At 44.8% G+C, this 23,365-nt stretch overlaps 1 protein-coding gene and 1 pseudogene across 9 annotated transcripts in view; one reads left to right on the top strand and one right to left on the bottom strand.

Moving 5' to 3' along the window:
• Cep152 (centrosomal protein 152) overlaps positions 1-23,365 on the top strand; it is a 75,311-nt gene that overhangs the window by 15,613 nt on the left and 36,333 nt on the right. For all 9 annotated transcript variants that reach the window (XR_001783212.2, XR_001783214.2, XR_001783213.2 and 6 more), the window contains exons 10-18: positions 4,079-4,226; positions 6,629-6,720; positions 8,250-8,413; positions 14,491-14,689; positions 19,330-19,452; positions 19,997-20,106; positions 21,541-21,669; positions 21,835-21,961; positions 23,088-23,231. Coding sequence is in view for 6 of the 9 variants with exons in the window: in XM_017319354.2 (XP_017174843.1) it covers positions 4,079-4,226; positions 6,629-6,720; positions 8,250-8,413; positions 14,491-14,689; positions 19,330-19,452; positions 19,997-20,106; positions 21,541-21,669; positions 21,835-21,961; positions 23,088-23,231 (1,236 nt within the window). In the remaining 3 variants the exon portion in view is untranslated. The remainder of the gene's footprint in view (positions 1-4,078; positions 4,227-6,628; positions 6,721-8,249; positions 8,414-14,490; positions 14,690-19,329; positions 19,453-19,996; positions 20,107-21,540; positions 21,670-21,834; positions 21,962-23,087; positions 23,232-23,365) is intronic.
• Positions 11,538-11,968, bottom strand: Gm34949 (predicted gene, 34949; annotated as a pseudogene).

Below are 23,365 nucleotides of genomic sequence, written 5' to 3'. Positions count from 1 at the left end.
GGGTCTCCCTGGATACTCAGGCTGTATAATGTACAAAACAGGGAAGAAAGCCCGATACAGATGGGCTGCTTGAGCATATTGTACAACTGACTTTTGTGTTTGTGTCTAAGAAGGAGTCAGTGTTGAAGGCTCTGCATCAAGTAGCAGCTTACCTGCCTTGTGTCCAGAGCCCTAGGTTGAATGAATACAGTTTCAGGTTGAGTTTTGAATTTGGGTTGAATTTAAGAACTAATTTAGCCCTAGAGACGAAGGGAAGAAACTAAGACAGGAGGGTGGAACAAACCTCCCAAGATTCCCTCTGATTGGGGCTGCCATCTCTGTCTTCGTGGCCAACTCTACCTTTTCCCGGGTTCAGTAGACCCATAATGACAGAGTAATTGTTTGTGTAACATTTTATTCTGCTTTTTTTATGTTATATGTTTTATTTTATTTATGACTCAAGTCTCACATAGCTCAAGCTGTCCTTAAACTTGCCCTGTAGCCAACGGTGACTTTGAACTTCTCATCTTCCTGCCTTTGCTTTCTGAGTGCTGGGCTATGACATGCACACCCTTGTTCCAGTTACATGCTGCTGCTGTGTGCCCCGGGTTTGGTGCATGCCAGGCAAGCCAGCATTCTCCCTACTCATTCCCAGTTTATTTTATTTATGTGTTTTATTCAGTTTGTTAATTTTTTTCTTTTACATAGAAAATATTGTGAATTTGGTGATAGTGGGGGGTTTCTAGGGTGGGAAAAGATAAAGGTATGCCCAGTTGAAGAGTCTGCTGTATAGAAACACAACTAGAACAAACTAGAATTTATTGTTATTTTACTTTTTTCTGCCAATTGTCTAAGGAATTTTTTATTTATTTAATTTTAAAGTAGGCTTTATTATAAAAAGACATAAAATATACTGAAATTAAGCAAATCTAAAGTCTATACAGTTCAATGACCTATATATAGGTAGAAATCAGTTGTTATTTTATTTTTTAAAATGTTGTTTATTCATATTACTTTTGATTAGCACAGTGGTATTGCACAGCCATCAGTGGTCCTTGGCCAGTTTAGGACGGTGGAGTCTGTCAGCTCCTGTGTGGTGTTTGAAAAGAGCGTTGTCTCTGCTGACTTGACGATCTCACTGGGATGTGGGGGAGGGTTCCCAGTGGGTTTGGAAACCTTCCTTGTAGGAATGGTTGGTACAAATGTTGGCAAAGCCCACATGGCTCTCAGGACAACCCCTGGCTTTGTCTACTCTAGGACAACCACTTCCGTCCAGTCTTTGGTCATTGCAGGACAGGTCATGATCAAAGCTGTGCCTCTTTATCTGTTCCCATGCTTGCCATCACCACTTCAGGAGAGGGACTTAGACCAGAAGGTAGAATAGAATCTTGGATCTGTGCAAAATGAGCTTCCGGTTCCAAACCATGAGCTATATTTACTGTGACTCCTCCCCATACTCTGGAGTGTCTGTCTACCTGGCAGTGTTTATATGGCATCCCCTTTGTAAACTTGTGATCAATTGGCTCAGCAATATTTGTAATAAGGAGTCAAATACTTGTACCCAATCTGTATTATTTTATAATCCAATTGCTATTTCTAATTGGAAGAGTGCAACAAAAGACAGGTTCACAGCAAAAGTGAGAGAGCAACAAAGAATTTCCCATGATCCCACCTCCTACCCCTGGGCTTAGTTCCCTTGTTCTCACAGCTTGACTTTCACATGCTCATGGGATGTGTATAAACTATAACTTCGTATAAACTTAAGGCACTCAGTTTGTTGACACCCACAGGGTAACTTGCTGGGATGTCAAGAGTACATGGACTATGTAGGTCTCACTGGGAGCGAGCAGCATCTCTACGATATTGAGCGTTCCTACCACAAAGATAGAGTATCTGTCCAGTTATTTAGTTCTTTATTGATTTTGCCAGAGTTTTGTAGTTTTATATTTCTACTAAAGGCCCTCATTTTTGGAGTGGTATTGTAAAGGACATGACGGTTTTTAAATTTCATATTCTATTTGCTCCTTCCTCCCTTGGGAGACAGCGACTTTTTTTTTTAAAGATTTGTTTATATATTTTATGTGTATGAGTACACCATTGCTTTCTTCAGACACACCAGAAGCTCCCATTACAGATGGTTGTGAGCCACCATGTGGTTGCTGGGAATTGAACTCAGGACCTCTGGAAGAGCACTCAGTGCTCTTAACCACAGAGCCATCTCTCCAGCCTAGACAGTGACATTCTGTAGTAGCTTCCTTGCACTCCTGCAATTGCACACTCGTTTAGTGGTTTCCCTCCTGGTGTTCTGTGTAGCAGAGCAGAGCATTCATGGACAAAGCTTTAGTGTCTCTTTGCTGTCTGTGTTCCTTTTATTTTCCTTTCTTACCATAGTGCATTGGTGAGAACTTGTAACATGATGCTCCAAGGCAAGGAAGGGCATCACTTCCCTGGTCCTCACCCTTGTGGGAAAGTTCCAGGTTTTCCTGTTAAGTATGCCAGTCTCAGAAAGTTTATAAGGCTTAGTTTTCTTTTAAATCACAAATGGATGCTAGCTGTATTTTGAAAGATAGAGTTCAACACAGAGACTGCCCAGTTGCATGTAATGGGAGGTGTGACAGTCTGACACAGCTGAGTTTTTGAAGGTCTGTGTGTGCCTGGTGCCATTTGAGAACTACATGGTAATAACCTATTATAACCTAGAGCTATATAGGTTATAACCTATTATAGACCTAGAGCTTTCCTTAAACACCAGGTCTTTCTATGTAGAAAAGACTGTATATACAACTTATTGTAACAACTCAAAACTGCCGTGACCTCTAGACCGTGAGTCTGAGTGTCTCGCCGTCCCTCACGACAGGCGTTTGTGTGCATTCCCATTAGCTCATCGTGCTGCAGGCATGTTATGCTGGCTTGTTAGAACCGTGCTTCCCAAGCTGGCTGGGGAGCAGCAGCAGCGTGCCAAGAACTTTGCAGCACTAAATAAACAGGCACTGCCTTCCAGAAGCTTCATTTTGCTAAAACTCTGGTAGAAAAAATTTCAAGCAAACACAGCTGCATTGTGACATAGAATACAAAATGCCCAGGAGTTTCAAAGCAAAGCGAGAGCCCTCAGAGCCCCTTGCCTTCACACAAGGACACTCCTGTATTATTTACGTTTGGGGTGGGTATCACAGCATTCATGCTGAGAGCATTACTGAGGTTGAGGACGTGGAAGGGAATCTGGTACCAAAGGCCCATGTGCTCTCCCGTCAGAGCTCTTGCTAATGGTTCGCTTAGGGCTTCTCTGGTCGCTGAAGACTTGCTACACTGTTCTACCTCTTCCATGCTTTGATTGACAGTCACCCCGAGCAGCTTTTAGGCGAGAAGCAATGGTTGCTACAATGATGGGTTCTTCTACCTGGGCTTCAAACTCCCATAGCTCTTTACTTCCAAATATGTTTCCTTATTGGAGAAAAGTTTTCTGTATGCACAGTTTCTCTCCACATCTACATGTAGGGGACACTGATCTTGCCCCATAGTGTGTATTGTTTATATACCCTATTGTCACACACAACAGCTACCATGTCTTTTTGTCATTAATTTTTCAAGTATCATTATAATGCTTGTTATGCATAACATATTGCAGAGATGCCATCGGACAGAAATAAGATGTGTAACTGGTAGAAGGAGGAATATCGGTGAAACAGATTAGATTTAAAAGAAACCCAGAGGAGGGTAATGTTATTTTGGCTGCCCTGGACAGAGTGAGCAGAATAGAGTTCCCGAGTGTTCTTCTGTTTCCTGGTCTGAGGATTCGGATTCCATGGCTCAAAGTGGTTTGCCTACATTTGTATCGATACGTTAACACAGCATAAAATGCAAACAGGATTGTACCGTGTTTCCTTTGGCATGAGTAGACTCTGGTTTTAGAATAACAGTATCTTACAGGTGCCCTGTTAGCTGGGCCTCCCTCTCAGGTCACAAGTGTTCTTTTCCCATCCTGCGCACAGGCTAACCTGTGAAGGAGATCATACTACCAGGTGATGATTTTGCATCTGATGGTTTTAATTTCTACCAAAACTGATGGTGAAAATGACTTGCCGCCTTTTCTTCTGTTCAGGAAAGTATTTGCACGCGTTTGAAGGACCACGTGCAACAACTGGAGCGGAACCAGGAAGCAGTCAGATTAGAGAAGACGGAGCTCATTAATAGGCTGACGAGGAGTCTAGAGGACAGTCAGAAGCAATGTGCCCACCTGCTGCAATCAGGTGCGTGTCTTGTCGGGTGTCCCCAGGGCTACTGTGAAACAGGCTGGATCCCTGAACTACAGCTGTACTTGTTATTGTCATGTACGAGGGGGCGTGGGCTTGCATGTGCTTGTCATGGTTCACATGTAGACACTAGAGGACATCTTCCATAGTTGGTTCTCTCTTTTGCCCTGTGTTCTGGAGCTGAGACTCAGGTTGTCTTGCATCCTTCCCAACTGACTTGTATTGCAAGTGCCTTTACCCACAGAGCCATCTCACCAGCCCAGGTCCCTGAGGTATAGAAGAGCTAGAAGACACAGAAAAGTCCACTAGTGGTCAGTTTCTTTTTAGAAAGGATTATATGTGCAGTTCATATTAAAGGTGCGGTTCATTTCTGTTATGTAATCTGGAATACAGGCGTGTGTAATATTCTAAATAAACATCAGCTGCAGTCCTCTGAGAAACTAGTGCTGTGGTGCCTGAAACTGCTTCCCACTGAGGAAGGGGAGTACTCGCCAGGTGGCGCTCTGCTTCCACAGATGCAGAAATCCTGTCCTCAGCCACCTTTGACTATGAGAGCTCACTGTATTTGCCTGTTTTAGACCCAATATTTGATTAAGTATTTCCGTCTTTTTGTTTAACTTCAGATTGTTTATCCACTCACGGTGATCAGTGGACACTGAGTTACATTTTTGTCGCTATGAATATTTGAGTGTGGCCTCTGTGGTATCTGAGACGAGCTTCCTATACTTTTTGTGGCCCTGGTACCTTTAATTATTTTTATAAAATGACATTAAAGGCACTAAAATGTCAAGTTGATACACAGGCTGTGGACTAGATAAAAGTCAACCTCATTTCTGGTTGACAAAATCAGTCATCAGTGCTTTTTTAATTAACTCATAGACGTACAAGTCACATTTTGGCATATGAGGTAGTGAGCCAGTTTGGCATATGAGGCAGTGAGCCAGTTTGGCATATGAGGCAGTGAGCCAGTTTGGCATATGGGGCAGTGAGCCAGTTTGGCATATGAGGTAGTGAGCCAGTTTGGCATATGAGGCAGTGAGCCAGTTGGGCATATGAGGTAGTGAGCCAGTTGGGCATATGAGGTAGTGAGCCAGTTTGGCATATGAGGTAGTGAGCCAGTTGGGCATATGAGGTAGTGAGCCAGTTTGGCATATGAGGCAGTGAGCCAGTTGGGCATATGAGGCAGTGAGCCAGTTGGGCATATGAGGTAGTGAGCCAGTTTGGCATATGAGGCAGTGAGCCAGTTTGGCATATGAAGTAGTGAGCCAGTTGGGCATATGAGGCAGTGAGCCAGTTTGGCATATGAGGTAGTGAGCCAGTTTGGCATATGAGGTAGTGAGCCAGTTGGGCATATGAGGTAGTGAGCCAGTTGGACATATGAGGTAGTGAGCCAGTTTAGCATATGAGGTAGTGAGCCAGTTTAGCATATGAGGTAGTGAGCCAGTTGGGCATATGAGGTAGTTGGAACAGGGACTGTGGTTTGATCAGGGAGAAAGCACTAAAGTTAACGGCTGTGTGTGCTCTGCTGAGGACCAGATTTGGACCCTGTTCCCTTTAGGCTCTCCTGGCCCTGCTTCCCCTTGCCATGACTTAGTGAGTCGTTCCTTGACTGTTAAAGACTCTGAACTGTGAATACTTCCCCCAGCTGTTTCTGAGAGGCCTGTTTTCATTTAAAGAAACCCTCAAACCACCCTTTCAACTAGAGTCTCTACTAGTACATTTCAGATATGAGTTTGCTGGGGATGGGGAGGTAGCTCAGAAGTAAAGGGCACTTCTGCTATTGCAGACGACTAGAGTCCCATTCATAGTACCCATGGAGTGCACAACTGCCTGCAAATCCAGCCCCAGGGAACCTGACAGCCCCTTCTGGCCTCTGTGGGTGGGTGTGTACACAGAAGAACTCACTCTGTCTGTCTGTCTGTCTGTCTCTCTCTCTGTCTCTCTGTCTCTCTCTCTCTCTCACATACACACACACACACACACACACACACACACACTAATACAAATCTTTCAGAGAGTAGTAGTTTTATGTGTGAGTTGGGCCTGTTGAAAATAAAAGCAGTTTACAAGGCAGCAAAATTCAGTTTAATTGCAGGGCAGAAATGGTAGGGTGGGACTTTCTTGGCTCCTGTAACTGGAACCTTATGTCCCCACTAGATGACTCCTGGGCTGCTGTGTTCTGTAGATGCAGCAGCGGTAACCAGGCTTACAGGGTCCAGGGCCTTGGGCTCCTGCAGGACTGGATCTCAGATACACAGGGCTTTGATGGCTCCCATGGCTCCCTATCCGTATGGCCCTGAATCATAATAGTGAAGCAGACTCCACGCCAAACTGTGGTGGCTCCCAGGCCTGTAGACATGCACCTTCTTTCAGCGACATACCCTATGTCTCTCTCGCAGGCTCTGTGCAGGAGGTGGCTCAGCTACAGCTACAGTTGCAGCAAGCACAGAAGGCCCACGTCCTAAGTGAGAGCATGAATAAGGCTTTGCAAGTGAGTACTGTCTCAGGAGAGACTTAGGCAATGCTGTCTATCGTACCTTTTTTGAACCTTAGGTTTCTCTGTGGTAAAAGTGGCTTAGACCATCTTCAGACCAGCCAGGGAAGTTTTTCAGGATCTCGCTGACACCACTGTTAGTTAGACCTAGGTGTTCTAGCCCAGTTCTGATGAGCTGCAGAGCCAGGCCTCTGCCTCCTCCTGCCAGTCTGTCCACTGTCCCTCCTGGCTCTGCAGGTGTATCCTGGAGACCAGAGTCTCTACAGGTATGTGGCATATTTAACTGGGCCCTGTTTCTCACAGATCCTCTGTCACTGTAATTTTCCTGAAAGGTAACGAAGGTGCTGGAGAGGAGCTCTAGTGTTTCTTCCACTGAAGGAGGTGCTAGGCCTGCTGATCCTGCAGGCAGAGCATAGCACACTCCTTTAGATAGAGTATAGTACACTCCTGCAGGCAGAGCATAGCACACTCCTTTAGATAGAGTATAGCACACTCCTGCAGACAGAGCATAGCACACTCCTTTAGATAGAGTATAGCACACTCCTGCAGACAGAACATAGCACACTCCTTTAGATAGAGTATAGCACACTCCTGCAGACAGAGCATAGCACACTCCTGCAGGCAGAGCATAGCACACTCCTGCAGGCAGAGCTTAGCACACTCCTGCAGACAGAGCAAAGCACACTCCTGCAGGCAGAGCTTAGCACACTCCTTTAGATAGAGTATAGCACACTCCTGCAGGCAGAGCATAGCACACTCCTGCAGGCAGAGCAAAGCACACTCCTTTAGATAGAGTATAGCACACTCCTTTAGATAGAGTATAGCACACTCCTGCAGACAGAGCATAGCACACTCCTGCAGGCAGAGCATAGCACACTCCTGCAGACAGAGCATAGCACACTCCTGCAGGCAGAGCTTAGCACACTCCTTTAGATAGAGTATAGCATGCTCCTGCAGGCAGAGCATAGTACACTCCTGCAGGCAGAGCTTAGCACACTCCTTTAGATAGAGTATAGCACACTCCTGCAGGCAGAGCTTAGCACACTCCTTTAGATAGAGTATAGCATGCTCCTGCAGGCAGAGCTTAGCACACTCCTTTAGATAGAGCATAGCACACTCCTCAGGCAGAGCTTAGCACACTCCTTTAGATAGAGTATAGCATGCTCCTGCAGGCAGAGCATAGAATGCTTTTGGCAGGTAGAGCATAGCATGCTCTTGGCTGAGCTGTCTGTTTTGTCTTCTTCTATAGTGAGGCCGGAACATCAGAGGCATCTCAGCTAAGGGGTTTTGTAAATAAGAGAGCCACAGAGAGAACCGCCTGCCTTTCTTCCTCGTTCATTTGAAAATATATTCATTTGAAAGCACAGCAGGAGCTGACCTTTATGAACTTATTTAGAATGAATGTTAAGAATGTATTTCAAGAGGCTTTTCTGCATTCTTACTGATCATCAAAATGAGGTTTGAAAAGAATGACTGATTTTGTATTTAGGAAAACAGTGAAAGTTACTTTTGATATTTTGTTCTAGGAGGAATTAACAGAGCTTAAAGATGAGATTTCGCTCTATGAATCTGCTGCAGAACTCGGAGTCCTTCCAGGTGACTCCGAAGGAGACCTGAGTATAGAGCTCACTGAATCATGTGTGGACTTGGGCATTAAAAAAGTCAATTGGAAACAATCCAAAGCTAACAGGTACTGTGTGACTAGTTTACTATAGATGAGTTTATGTTAATAAAGCTGGTGATGGAGGTATAGGACACTGGTGGCACCATCCATAAGATAAAGACCCCAATTAAGGGGACAGTGTGTCTTAGACATTCTTAATGAAATATAAATGCCTGAAATCCAAATGAATAGAAATCTGAAGTATTAATACTGTGCTTGTAGCCCTCGTCATGCAGATAGGTGCCGGTTATAGAAAGCTAGGAAGGAGTTTATGTAACTAAAATACAGGTTATGGGGTCAGGGAGGTGGCTTAGTAGGGAAGAGAGGTTGCTATGCAGGCATAAGGACCCGAGTTCAAATCCCCAGCACCTATGTTAAAAAGGTAGGCATGGCTGAGTGCACCTATACTCTCAGCATTGTGGGAAGCTGAGACAGGAGAACAGCTGAGGATTGCTGGCCACCAGCGTAGCTCCAGGTTCAGGGAGAGGCTTTGTTTCTGGGACTGAAGTAGAGTGTGCCAGAAGAGGGCACCTGATGCACAAGTGTGGGCACACACCTGTATCCATACACGTGTACACACCACGCATATTACACACATACACATTCACACACACACTCGCACAAACTATGTATGTGTTTGAACCATTGAGGTGAATGCCTGTTTTTAATGTTAGCCTTATGGGCTAAAAGTAGTTATCTTGCACATGTGACTTTAGGAATCTTGCGTATGTGACTTGGGGAAGTCTGTGTTTTAACACTGCCATTACAGATTAGAGCAGTAAGGTGGGATTTTGTTGGTTGGAATCTAAAGTCATGAGATAATCCTGCAAGGGAAGCTGCTCTTACTTAGCCTTGTGAGGCTCCATTTGCCCGAGTGTCTGCCTCCTGGGGCTCCTGTTGCTACAGATAACAGCTATGTCTGGAAGAGAGCAAGGAAGAAGGTAGCGGGGCTAGATGGAGGATTTCTGGTGGGAGCGATCCTCAGGCTCTTATCTAGGGCCGTGTCGACCCAGGTTTCTTTTCATCCCATAATTACCTGGTTGACAAATGTAGGCCACTGTGCCTGAGATGAAGTGGAGGGGACCCCTGTCAGCTCAGCCTTAGCGAGCTGAGAGCTGAGAGAGAAGTGTGGAAGGCCAGGCAATGGGAAAGTGACTCTCAGTGTGAGTGTTTTAATCCAGCCACATGGTATCGAACAAAGGCTTTCACTATGATTGGTGAATAAAAAAAAAAATTCTATTGTTTTTATGCCTAGGTACTCACAGTTTACAGTTTATGTGACTATTTGAAAACAGACTTGGTTGGGAATGCCTCCTGTTTTTGGTCACTGCCAAATGACTTCTCAGAGCCTAGAGAAAGAACACAGACTTCAGATACAAACCATTTGTCATGGCTTTGCCTCTCAGTGCTAGGCACCTGCCCTTGCAGCAGTGTCGTACGTTTTATAAAGCATTTTGGTCCTCAGTCTTGTGACAGATGTTGGCTTTACTGGAGCTTAGGAAGGTGAACCACTTGGCTCAGGTGTTACTGGTGCCACAAAACTCTCTAGGCCCAGCCTATTTTTCTGTTTGTTCACATTACATGACAGTCAAGCCTTTTTACTTCAAACTTCATTCTTCTTATGTCGAAGATTAAAGACATAGTTCATTTAAAAAACAAGTTTTTCTCCAGTTATTTTATTTTAGTTTGTACTGTGGGTGGCTTTAGAGCAGAGTGATGAGTGTGTTCATGTTGATCTCTTTCAATAGACACCCTTCGTGTGCATCCATTAAAGCGCATCCTACGTCTTGTGCTTTTTGGGGGTTGGTTTGTTCCTTGAGGTAAGATATTGCTGTGTAGCCCAGGTTGGCTTCAAATGAACAGACTGGACTGCCAGTCGCTAGGATTATTGGATGCAGGCTGTGCCTGGCTACTCTGTTCATCTCTCTTGATAAAGCATTCATAGCTACAGTGTAGCAATCCTGAAGTGTGTTCCTGTACCTGCTAGACTGGAGGCTTCTTGTTACTTCAGAGTGACTGAGCCGCCCAGCTGGGAGCCGGGGCATCTCTGAGTCAGAGTGGGGAGTTGCTAGAGCTCTGGACAAACCGTCTGACAAATGCAGCCTCCAGAGGACAAATGTAGCTTAAATCCTCACCCACCTGCCAGTGTTAATAGTTGGTCATCTATTTTTGAGAAGTATTCTTATATCAAGTTTACAGGACATAGGAAAGAAGAAATTTGTGCTTTCTTTTTTTATTTTCCTTGAGTGGACTGATTTGTTGAAGAAAAGGAAGCGAAAATTCCCAGTGTGAGTTAGTGTTTTCTTGACTTGAACTGCTTTCAAATCACTGACCCAGGTATCAGTGGCTCCCAGCTTTTACTACCAACCACCACGCCCTCAGGCTGCTTCCTAGTAACATGGTTTAGCCTCACTGTTCTATTTTACATTAATGGGAGTGGAGTAGCTAAATCTGTACACAGCTTACAGACAGCTTCCTCTCTGTTATTATAGTTGGCTGCTAAGCTCAAATAATAAACATCTAACAAGTGGAATGCCTTTTTCCTTTGGTCTTCTCAGCAGGCTTCATAAGGGACTGTAGTTTATTTGGGTTTCAGGGAAAGGATCTCTGTAGGGTGCTGTGATCCTCGGGCAGAGTGGTCACCGCTCTGCCTTTCTCTCCCGTCAAGGAAGGGAGAGATTATTGCACAAGCACGCTCTCTGCTCTCTGACTTGGCTTCTCTAGGAGTACAGAGTGTGATTCCAGTGGCCTGTGTGCAGTGGAAGAGGAATAGGGAGGGCTCGTTTGCTAGCTGAGTAAACACAGTTTACTCACACTGAGTGCTCACACTTCAGCACATCCCATAGCGGAATACTTTGTTAGGTATTTTGTTTCTTACATAGCTATACCTGTTATAGTTATGATTTCTATTTCTGTAAAAATGGAACTGATTTAAATAGGTGAGGATTTATATATGCAAACATACACATAGACTACATCTATATAGTTAGTTTTATATATATATATATATATATAAATATGTATATATGAAATATATCCATCCTAGGGAGTTCTAATTATATTGTTAAAACTAAATTTACCTAATGGTTTGTTCATCCTTTCTTCATACATTGTACAATGTCCTAACACTTCATTTATTTATTGATTTATCTTAATTTTTAATGACAAAACCAAAAATATACCTAAAAGTGAAGCTTCTGGAAAAACCAGTTGCTCTTCCCTGTTTTGTATTGCTCCTCTGACTTGACCTTGGCCTCCCGCCTGGCCTTGCGTTTCAGAGCTGAGTCTCTGAACACATCCTCACTGGCGACAGTCTTGTCCGAGGGGCTATCCAGAGTACCTGTGGGCACGGGGTGGATGTAAACATTCACAAAGGGCTTGATCTTGGGTGGCTTGCCCATGGCAGCTGTCAGTCAATTCCAGCCACGAGGACACCGCTATAAGGGCCTTCCGAGGTGCCATCGTCAATGTTCTTCACGATGGCTTTGTGTCCAGTCAGGACCAGCACCACTTTCCCAGGTTTCATGAACTTGCCCATTTCAACAGCAAGCAGCGGGCACCCAGCAGAAAGGAAAGAAGGACCTAACATTTCATTTAAAATCATCTAAAATCTTTCAATTCCAGGAGTAAAAACTTTAACCCAGATATCGTTATTTCTTTCTTAGATAGATTTTCTCCTTTGGAGAGATTATATTTTACACAGTTCTAGATGCTCAGCTCTCGTGCTCCCTGATAACATTTTGTATTAATTCTTACAATTAATGAACCAATAAATTTACATTATCGCTCATGTCTGAGGTCTCCCTGACTGTCTTTAGTTTTTACCTAATGTTTATGACTTTAACATACATATTAGCCACTAGGAAAGTGTTGTTTAGAAACGTATGTGACTGTTTTCAATGAAGAAAAAAAGAGAGGCTTTTATTGAGAGTTTCCCACTTGCATGGAATGTATTGTGACCCTGTTTGTCTCCCGGACTCTTCCTTTAGTGCTTCCTAGCTCTACTCCAACTTGATGTCCTGTGTTGTGTGTGTGTACACGAGTGTGTTTGTTTTAAATATTGAGTCCCATTTGTATTGGCAATCTATTCAAGGGTGTAGGGCTGTCCACTGAAGCATGGGCCTACCAGCATCCATGCCCTTAAAGAAAACTGACTCTTCCCCCAGCAGCCAGCAGCTCCTTAGCTGAGAGTGGGGACCTCAGAAGCACCCAGTATTCTCCCTGCTGTAATGGTGACTCATTTGATCCTGAGCAAGTCTTTTCTTTTTTTCCTTTATAATATACTTATCTTTTTTTTGTTGTTGTTGAGAATTTCACATATGCATACAAAGTATTTTGATTGTATGAATCCTCACTCCTTCCCTATCTCTTTCCTGATCTACCCTTACTTCATATCCACCTAACTTTCCGCCTTTTTTCTTTTTTCTTATTCTTTTCTTATATGTCATGTCTGCAGTTTACCCTCCCCCCCCCCCCAAGTCTCTTACTCTACCTCTCCTCTCTCCTAGGTATCCCCCTCCCCCTTCTCTCAGAAAAGACCAGGCCTCCCAGGGATGCCAGCCAAGCATGGTATAACAAGCCACAATAAGACCAGGCACATACCATCACATCAAGACTAGACCAGGCAACTCAGTAACAGAAGGGTCCCACAGTCAGAGACAGCTGTGGCTCCCACTGTTAGGAATCCCACAAGAGCAGCAAACTACTTAGCCATAACATATATGAAGAGGATCTAGGTCAGACTCCTGCAGGCTCCCTGATCTCTGCAAGGCCCTTTGGGTCCTGATCAGTTGATTCTGTGAGCCATGTTCTTGCAGTGTTTCTGACCCTTCTAGTTCCTTCAATCCTTCCTCCCACTCCGCAGGACCCCCCCCCCCCCCAATTCTGCCTAATGTTTGGCTATGGGACAGCATCTGCTCACATCAGTTGCTAGATGGAGTCTCTCTGGTCTCTCTGATGATAATGCTAGGCTCCACTCCTAAGATACTCTGCAGGCAGGACAAACTGTAGGTCGAAGGCTTTGTGGCTGGGTTGTGCAGGTCTTTTCAGGCAGCCATAGCTGCTAAGAGTTTATAAGGGCAGAGGTCTTATCATATCACACACACACACACACACACACACACACACACACACTAATAAAATGACTTTAAAAAAATTAGAATCTTATTCTAAGCCTTAAGTTTATTGAAACTAGAGTTGAGTTTCGAGACTGGGACCCAGCTCAGCAGGAGAGCACCTGGGTAGCATGCACAGGCCACTAGGTCCAGTGCTTACTACTGCAGAGAAAGGCAATGGACAAGGAGAGAGGAGAACGCGGAGTCTAGAGAAGCTTGGTTTTGTTTCAGTTTTCTGGAGGTTGCCGGGGTCCACCCAGGCTCTTGGGTCGGTCAGCTGGAAGAGAGAAGAGCAGTTGCTGGTTAGGATAGCTGATGTTGCTACTTTTTTCTTCCTAATATCTGTATCACCTTGCTCAATATTAGTATGACACATACCAAAAATCACAAGTGTGAGCTGTGTCAGGCAGAAAGACCAAGGGGGAGCATGCCACCAAGGGGAGCATGCCACCAAGGGGAGCATGCCACCAAGGGGAGCATGCCACCAAGGGGGAACATGCCATGTGTGGGGGGGTGAGCTTGCTTTTGCAAAGGTGATATCCTTGTGTATGACCGAGTTCTAACTTATTTATTTTTGTTTTATGTGTATTAGTGTTCTGCCTGTATGTTTGTATGTGCTTTGTATGAGTGTCTGGTGACCTTGGTGGCCAGAAGAGGGCATCAGATCCCCTGGAGCTACTGATGGTTGTGAGCCCCCTCGTGGGTACTGAGAATTGAATCCAGGCCTTCCGAAAGAGCAGCACATGCTCTTCATTACCAAGTTATCTCTCCAATCCCCAAGTTCCAAACCCTTTAGCAGCGTTTAGCTCAGTGTTAGAATGCTTGCCTAGCGTGTATGAAGCATAGGAAACAAAGAAACAAAATGTTCAGAAAGAAAGTTCAAAATGCTGTGACTGTAAGGGATAGAAACCATGACCACATGTGGCTAGGGCTTTATGGGTCTTTGATTTGTTTCTTGCTTTTATGCTAAACGGGCAGTTTCCCCATCAGGGTCACACAGCAGGAGTCCCCAGATGAAGACCCTTCGAAGGATGAGCTTATCCTGAAGCTGAAAACGCAAGTCCAGCGCTTGCTGACTAGCAACTCCGTGAAGCGACATCTGGTGTCTCAGCTGCAGAGCGATCTCAGAGAGTGCCGGGAGACAATGGAAGCTTTCCAGCAATCCAAGGATGGTGACAGCGGCATGGAGGTGAGACCCTGCAACCTGTACACGTAAGAAGCCCCCTTGAGACATGCGCCTTATAGATGGAAGTTACGTTTTTGGTTTCTTAGGGTTTATTTGACTCTTAGATGTAAAGCTTACAGGAAAAAAAGCCACCTGATAGATAGGCTGTTTATTGGCTTGTTTTAGGCACCTAGTAAATGAGATGCCAGTTAGGCTAAATTCTTTGTTCACAAATGAAAGGAGGACTTTGTAGAGGGGATGCGCCTTTTGTCAGGCACCTCCTGTGAGGCCCCTTAGCAGCTCTGCTCCTGAGCGCGTTCTGTTCTGTTCTGTTCTTACAACGGTTGGTCTCTGAGGAAATGAGGTAGAGAGCACTGGTCGATACTTACTTCTGAGATGTGTCTTTTAGATTTAGTGATGGTTTTACTCTGTAATCCTGGCTAGCCTTCAGGTTGTAATCTTCCGGCCCTGAGCACTGAGATTGTGGGAGTGTGCTTCCATGCCGGTGTCTGATATCCACCTCAGTGCTCTTTAGCTGACATCTTCGAGGAAAATGAAGGTAGGGGAGTCTGTGGCGCTCTGAGGTTTCACATTTCCTACATTTCTTAGGAAATGAAGTTACACTTCATGACTGATAGGGGTCAGAGTTACTGCTGGAAGCTCCTGCAGTCAGAGCTTGAGAGCAGCCTTTTTCTTCCTCATTTTGACAAACTGAACATTTGTACTGTCAAGAAAAATAATGCAGAAATGAATTGATAATTAAGAAAAGAAAGCGGAAGTTTGAAAGGCATGCAGGGAGTGTAATCCGTTTCTCCAGAAGGAAGGAAGGAAGTTTTAATCTGACTGCTGCTTTTTTATCCCCTGGTTCTTATGTGAGAGTCCTGTTCATTAACAAATCCTGTCAAAATATGTGAGATGTTCTGAGGGACCAATTTTTTGTGATATTAAAAGAAAACTTGGTTACACCCATGACATTTGTGCCACATGTGGGCATCTATCTCTTGGCATATGAATCAGTATCTTAGTTCCCAGCGTTCCCAGCTGAGTGAGACTGTTGACTTCCTCTCACCCCCATACCCCCACCTCCGACCCCCCAGCATTCTGCATAGCATCTTCTGGTAGTGTAGAAGCTAGAAGGTTGGTTTGTTTTTATTAAACATTCTAATTTGGACTGTATTATATAATGAGTGATCGACTTTCAAATACTGCGTGGACTCTTCTTTCCCAGATCTTTATAATAGAACTTGGAATTAGTCTGTAAAGTTAGAAAGCATGTTTGGGATGCCTTGGGAGGTCTATGGAGAGAGAGAGAGAATGGTTATTCATTTTTGTTTTTGAAAAGATGCGTAAGATTTTGTGGGATTTACTGGTAATAGAACTATGAGGCATACATGAATATTTAAAAGTTTGATTATGTGGAGCCACATATAACTGTAGTACTTTGGAGCATCATCTACATTTAAACATTTGTTTCTATTAAAAATTAAGCTGGCTGTGGTGGTACACACCTTTAATCCCAGCGCTTGAGAGGCAGAGACAGGTTTCTGCCAAGAGGCAGAAACTGAGTTTCAGGCCAGCTTGCTCCAGAACTACATAGTGAGACGCTGTCTCAAACAAAACAAACAATCAAAGCACATTGTTTTGTGGTATTTCCAGGCTACTACATGGTAGAGATCAGGAGACTGCTCATATACTGCGTTAGGCAGTGTTTGGGTGTAGATCAGATATGCCTTTCATTCCAGTTGACCAACTGGGTGGTTAAGGAAGATTGTAGTGCCATTGCATACACTAGCAAGATTTTACTGAAAGGACCCAGATAGAGCTGTCTCGAGTGAGGCTATGCCAGTGCCTGACAAATACAGATGTGGATGCTCACCATCATCTATAGGATAGAACACAGGGCCCCCAATGGAGGAGCTAGAGAAAGTACCCAAGGAGCTAAAGGGATCTGCAACCCTATAGGTGGAACAACATTATGAACTAACCAGTACCCCGGAGCTCTTGTTTCTAGCTGCATATGCATCAAAAGATGGCCTAGTCGGCCATCACTGCAAAGAGAGGCCCATTGGACTTGCAAACTTTATATGCCCCAGTACAGGGGAACGCCAGGGCCAAAAAGTGGGAGTGGGTGGGTAGGGGAGTTGGGGGGGTGGGTATGGGGGACTTTTGGGATAGCATTGGAAATGTAAATGAGGAAGATACCTAATAAAAAATTAAAAAAAGAAAAAAGAAAGATTGGAGTGGGGTTAGAGAGGTGGCTCAGCGGCCAAGGATGTGCAGCTGCTTTTGCAGAGGATCTGAGTTTGGTTCCCAGCACTCTTGTTGGGCAGCTTCATGGACTATGGTGCCCTCCTGTGGACACACACACACACACACACACACACACACACACACACACATACTGTGTGTGTGTCTATTATAGACTATGTAAAGATCTTAGGAAAACTATACTGACCCCCAACAGTCAGAGTCCATATACTGAATTCTTTTTAAACATAAAACACAGAAAGCTTTTTGTGTCTGATCCCTAGTAAATTTCTTTTGTATGTGTTTGTGTGGTTGTGTACATTTGTCAGTGTGCTGAAAATAAGTGCCTGTTGAGGGATCAGCCATAATATACAACATATCTACGCCACCCTCAACAAGAAGCAACCGAAGAAAGTGTAATTTTACCTCCTGGTAAAGGGTTTGGCTTATTGTGGTGGGGAAGGAAGCAGAGAAAGATGGCTGCTGGCCCTCACCCACCTTCCTTTTCCTTAACTCACTCCCAGGCTGCAGTTCACCAAATGTTGCCACATAGGTGGCCCTTCCCGTCATCCTTAGTTACACTCCATAAAAAATGCTCTCACAGGCTCGCCACTCACTGAAGTGTGACTCCTAGGTGATTCTAAATGCTCAGAAGTTGATGATCTAGACTAGCAATCCTCCTTCTGCCCTTTCTCAACTTTACACCCAAACATAGCAGCTTTAATCATAACATCCATCTCTGATGCCCAGGTAAACTCTAACTCAGATACATTCAGTCAGGAACATGAGGCCCCTCTGCAGTAATCTCTAATGTTAGTGTTGTTTTCTCCAGGCTTGCCATGTCTGTAAGTTTAAATGTATTCACATTCATTCCTTTTCCTTACAAACTGCACATTTTTAGTATCTTTCTGCTTCACCTGCTCTCTCTTACCTGATCCCTAACTGAGAGCAGCCCAGAGCAGTAAGAAGTAGCCATGTCTCAGCCGAGATGCTGTGATGTCATAACTTTTCTTTTCCAGAATGGATTATCCCATTACTTTCACCTTTAGCCTCACTCACATTCTCAGGATGCGGCAGAATGCAGGTAGATTCTTTTCTAGAATGTTACGCAATGGCCTTGTAGTCCAGTTGCCTGCTGAAACCCAGAAAGCCAGACGTCACTGTCTGCATGTCTGTTATCCTCCCACGATCCCAGCAGAATAGCCCACTGCGCTCTGCCTATAGCCATTCAGCATTTCTCTAGCTTACAGATCCAAAGTCTCTGGAATTCCTTTGGCAAATCAGTTTAAAAAGCCAATTAGCCACATGTTTATGTGGTCAGCGCAACAGGCCCCCTCCCCCCTTTAAAGCAATCTGTGACAGTTTTCTTATGACTTTGACCAGATAAAATCATGGAATAGATTACAGGTATTGTCGTAAACTAAGTAGATGTATTAATTCCCATACAGAGAGTAAGGAACTTATAGATATGGGAGCATTCGAATGGAAGGGAACACACACAGTCTTGTAAACAAAGAGGTGCCACTCTGGGGCCAGCACAGAATTCAGTCGAAAGAACTGTTAGCTTCCCCTTTCCCATCCAGCTCAGTCCCTGAGAATAATTGCTGATGTTAGCGGTCAGTCGAGAGGATGGAGGCTGTTCCTGCACCCCCTGGCAGGATGCTCGTGTTCATGACTTGCCTGGAAAGCAGTGGGCCAGCGTACATCATGTACCTTAAAACGGTATCTACTGAATTAGGTACAGAATGAGGCAGTGCTGGTACAAAGGGGCACAGAGCAGAGTATGTGGTAATCCTATGGAGTAACTATTCTCAAAGTAGCCTTCTCCTGAGGTCTGAGGTATACCTTACTAATTAGTGTGTGAGACAGCGAGTGGCAGGCGTGATGCCTGGGAGGCTCTGCTTTCAGCTGGTCCTCACTAGTGGTCAGACATGTTTTTGTCCCATGATTCTTAAAAGGAACATATATCATTTTTTAGCATTTGTGCTAGAGATGCCTATCCTGAATTTAATAACAGTAGAAAAGAAAAGAAAAAAAAAAAGAAACCCAGCAAGGAAACAGCTTACAAAGCTTAGCACGCCTAGAAAGTGCCATGGGTTTGGAAACAGACTGAAGAACTATTTCAGCAGGAGGAGACATGGCAACCAAACACCATGTGGCATAGATTTAGTCTTGGTGCAGAACGGGATGTTCGAGTGCTAGTGGGCATTTGGATAGAGCCTGTAGAGCAGGGGTCACACAGCAGCGCTAACTTCTGCCTTGAGGACAAAGAAGAAGACAGGGAAATTATCTGGTAAACACCTTTTCCTAAAGAAATTGTTTCAAATTGTGTGTGTGTGTGTGTGTGTGTGTGTGTGTGTGTGTGTATAGTTTTGTTTTTTGTTTGTTTTAAACTTAAAACCATTTTAAACTTTCAGACTAAAACAGACACCTCTGAAAAAACAACTAAGCAGTTATGGCTCGAATCTTCTGAGGCAATTAACAGAGAAGATATTCTGCAACTGAAAAATGAAGTTCAAGTTTTACAAAAACAGAATCAGGTGAACGACCTGGCATTTTATGAGCATTTTCATGGCCTTATTGAATATGAAGGTAACTTAGATGTATGTAACAGACACAGGCAATGTTAGTTGGGGGACGTGTGTGGGAAGCCCTTATGGGCTCCAGCCGTTCTCCCTTACTAGTGCCTGGGTAGTGCTTTTATTAGAAGGTTAACTGTTTCATGTGGTAGCCTAGCCAATAGATTTGCTCCTCTTCTTAGCCAGTTCTTGACCAAGATGTAAAACCTTGTTTGCTTAGATGATGGTTATTGAATTCTAAGGCTTATTTCAAGGTATCAGTCAACTAATATGTCTCTGGTTAAATATTTCTGTTTAATACATTTCAAAACAAAAACAAGATTTTGTTTACTCCTGTTTAGGATGCTGTTTACACAGAAATATGTCTGTCTTACTAGGAAGACACTTGGTCTTGTGTAGAATTATGAGATTGTATCAGATGCTGTTGTGAGGCCCAGGGTGTCGAGCGGTCAGACAGATGAGTGCGGGTGAGTTTCTTTTCTGTAATCCATTATTCTTTGCCTAGGAACTGAAAGAGGCTGAAGAAAAACTGAGAAGTACAAATCAAGACTTGTGTAATCAGATGAGACAGATGGTGCAGGAGTTTGACCACGATAAGCAGGAAGCTGTGGCTAGGTGAGTTCTCGTCCTCGCCATTCCTTCCTCCTGGAGTATAACGTCGAGCACGGAGACAGCGTTGGTGGGGGGCTGACTCTAGCTCTTCTCAACTGCTTCCCAGAAATACTGCAGCCGCTTCCAAAAGCTCAACCGGGACTCAGGAGGGGTTTTTACTTCCAAATACTGAGTTATAAATTTGTAAACAGCACATTGGAAGATGACTTGTAAGATGGAGTCTGCTGATGTCTGTGTATTAGATATATATGATTTGAATTTGGGAACTATTTCTCAGTTAGTTCAATTAAAGAATCATTTCTTTATCAACAACAATCCTTGGCATAGACAAACTAGTCTGTGTTGCAGTAAATATTTTTATTTAAAGAATTACTTATTTTATGTATTTGAGTTGCTGTCTTTAGACACACCAAAAGAGGGCATCAGATCCCATTACAGATGGTTGTGAGCCACCATGTCGTTGCTGGGAAATGAACTTAGGACCTCTGGAAGAGCAGTCAGTGCTCTGAACCACTGAGCCATCTCGCCAGCCCCTGCAGTAAATATTATTTGGGGATTTTTACCCCACCTTAGATAATTTAATTCCCAAATAAAAGACATAAAAGCCTTCATATTTATCTTAAAGCACTAGAGCTGGGCAGATATCAACCCTCTATGCTATTTTGTCTACTTCCCTGTCAATAGTCCTAACATATCACTTGCTGTGTTTCACCTGGGCCACCCCTATCCATCTGGCCCTCATGGCCATGCACTCACAATCCTCCTACCCTATGTCTCCTCTTCCTCCTTCCCTTTCCTCCTGGTCGTCTCTCCCTGAGACCCCAAGCCTGGGAACCTTCAGCTCTGCCTACCTCTCTTCTGCCCACCTCTAGGCTACAGGCATCTTTATTGACCAGTCATCGATAACTTGAGGGGCAAGGTTTACAGAGCTGGTATACATGAGGACCTGCTCATCTTGGAACAGCCAGATCTTGGGGTACAGAATTTAGCATTTGAATACACACAGCACCAGGCTGACCCATTATGATTCTGTTTGAAGTACTGGGATCTTCTCACACTCAAGGATCCAGTTTTCTCTAAAAAACATGAAGAAAAGATTCCTGTAAGACAATGGGGTTTAAATTCTTGTTTTGGTTGTGGGAAAGCAGACTGACCTAATTATAATTTGTATTAATGAAAAGCCACGGAAGGCAGGCAGGCCGGGCAGGCAGGCAGGGAGGCAGGGCAGGGAGGCAGGGCAGGCAGGCAGGGAGGCAGGGCAGGCAGGCAGGCAGGCAGGGCAGGCAGGGCAGGCAGGCAGGGCAGGCAGGCAGGCAGGGCAGGCAGGCAGGCAGGGCAGGCAGGGCAGGCAGGGCAGGGCAGGCAGGGCAGGGCAGGGCAGTTGCCAGTTCACTCTGTCCCTGGTGCTTCATTGCTCTAGTGCCTCTCTCTGGCTAGGTGTGAGAGGACTTACCAGCAGCACCACGAAGCCATGAAGGCGCAGATCCGAGAGAGCCTTCTAGCAAAGCACGCTGTGGAGAAGCAGCATCTCTTGGAGGTCTATGAGGGGACCCAGTCACAGCTCAGGTAAGAGGGGCCTCTGCTGCCTGTTTGCTTTGTAACTTGGAGGAAGTGGCTGTGACGCAGAAGTTGTATACATGTTCGAGTGTGTGTGTGTGTGTGTGTGTGTGTGTGTGTGTGTGCTTGCGCATGAGCACCCAATCCCTTACTTGCCATTTCTGTGTCGTCAAGGTCTGACCTGGATAAGATGAACAAGGAGATGGCTGCTGTGCAGGAGTGTTACCTGGAGGTATGCAGAGAGAAGGATGGGCTGGAGTCCACTCTCAGGAAGACCATGGAAAAGGCTCAGGAGCAGAAGGTAGGCTGCTCCCACCATCCCCTCTCATGCCTCATCATTTATACTAAGGCATCTGCCCCAGGGAACAGTGGCAGAGGTGTTCGTAGATGCCTTTTTTTTTTTTGGTTTTGTCATGTTAATACAGCTCACACAGTTAAAAAGTAGTGAAACAGGTTCACTCCCTTCAGCCTCGTGGCATCTCCATTTTCATCTATTTGCTACCTGTGCTTGCCCAGGAGACCCTACATAGCTTACTAGTGCTGCACAGAGTGTGTCAGCAGCTGTGAGCGCTGCACAGTGAGCCGTCAGTGGCTCTGACCACTGCATGGGGTGCTGTTAGTGGCTTTCCCCTGACACATGTCACACTCCAAGTAGATAGACTACTGGCTCTCAGGGGAGCTGGAGAAAGCAGTGTGTTCTTTGTCTCACCCGTCTGCCAGGGGTATATGCATAATAAACAGTGGTCAGCTTTGTCCTCTGGAGGTGGAGGGCTCACTCCTTGCTTGGACCAGCCTGCAGACCACAGTTTGAAAGCTACCTGCTTCAAAGCTAGAAACTAGGTGCAAAGTCCTAAGTAAATATTCTGTCCAGATGTTTTGAGTACGGAGTCTTACAAAGCAGTGTATTGCCATGAGCCAAGGGCGGGGATGAGCAAATGAGGAGTTCAGGTCACAGAATATTTTGGCCATATTTCAGTAGATGAGCCTGATGGAAAGCATGCTATGTGGGTACATGCCTCTCTGCGGAAGATGAACAGTAAAAGGAGCAGTTTTAGTCAGCGTCGGCTACCAAGGAGTTACAAAGGATTTAAAATTACTTTCAAAATGAGGCCTTAGCTTTTAGTGACTGTATAAAAATTAAAACTGGGAGAGAGTCATTGATCTGAGTGTTAGGCAAGGAACTCAGCCTGGATGCAGAATTTATGAAACGTGCAGGACCGAGGCTCATGCTGTGTTCAGGACCAAGGCCCATGCTATGTGCTGTTTTGTTTTTTACAAAGGCAGTCTTACACTGAAGCCCAGGTTGGGTTTGAACCTGCTGTGGAGCTGATAGTGACCTTGAACTCATCTTCCTGCCGCTACCACTGAAACATTTTAACTTGGTGACTGCTGGAGCTGCACAGACGCTTACTTGAGTTTATTCACAGAGACAGCTTTTGGAAGCCAGAGAAGAATACGTGCGCAAGCTGAAGTTAGAACTGGAAGAGAAGTACCAAGAAACTCTGAAGACGGAAAGGCAGAGCTGGCTGCAGGAGCAAGCTGCTGGAGCTACACAGCAGGCTGAGAAGGAGGTGATGTTAGCCCGGAGCACATGTGATACCTGGAAGGAAGGGGCTGCTCACAGTCTCCTTGTCAGTGCTTATTTTTCCAGCCTTGGCTGGCCTGGAACTCGCCATGTAGACCAGTCTGGCCTTAAACTCAGAGA

This window comes from Mus musculus, chromosome 2 (assembly GCF_000001635.26).
Source record: "Mus musculus strain C57BL/6J chromosome 2, GRCm38.p6 C57BL/6J".
NCBI classification, from domain to species: Eukaryota; Metazoa; Chordata; class Mammalia; order Rodentia; family Muridae; genus Mus; species Mus musculus.
This window is presented reverse-complemented; position numbering and strand designations above follow the sequence as displayed.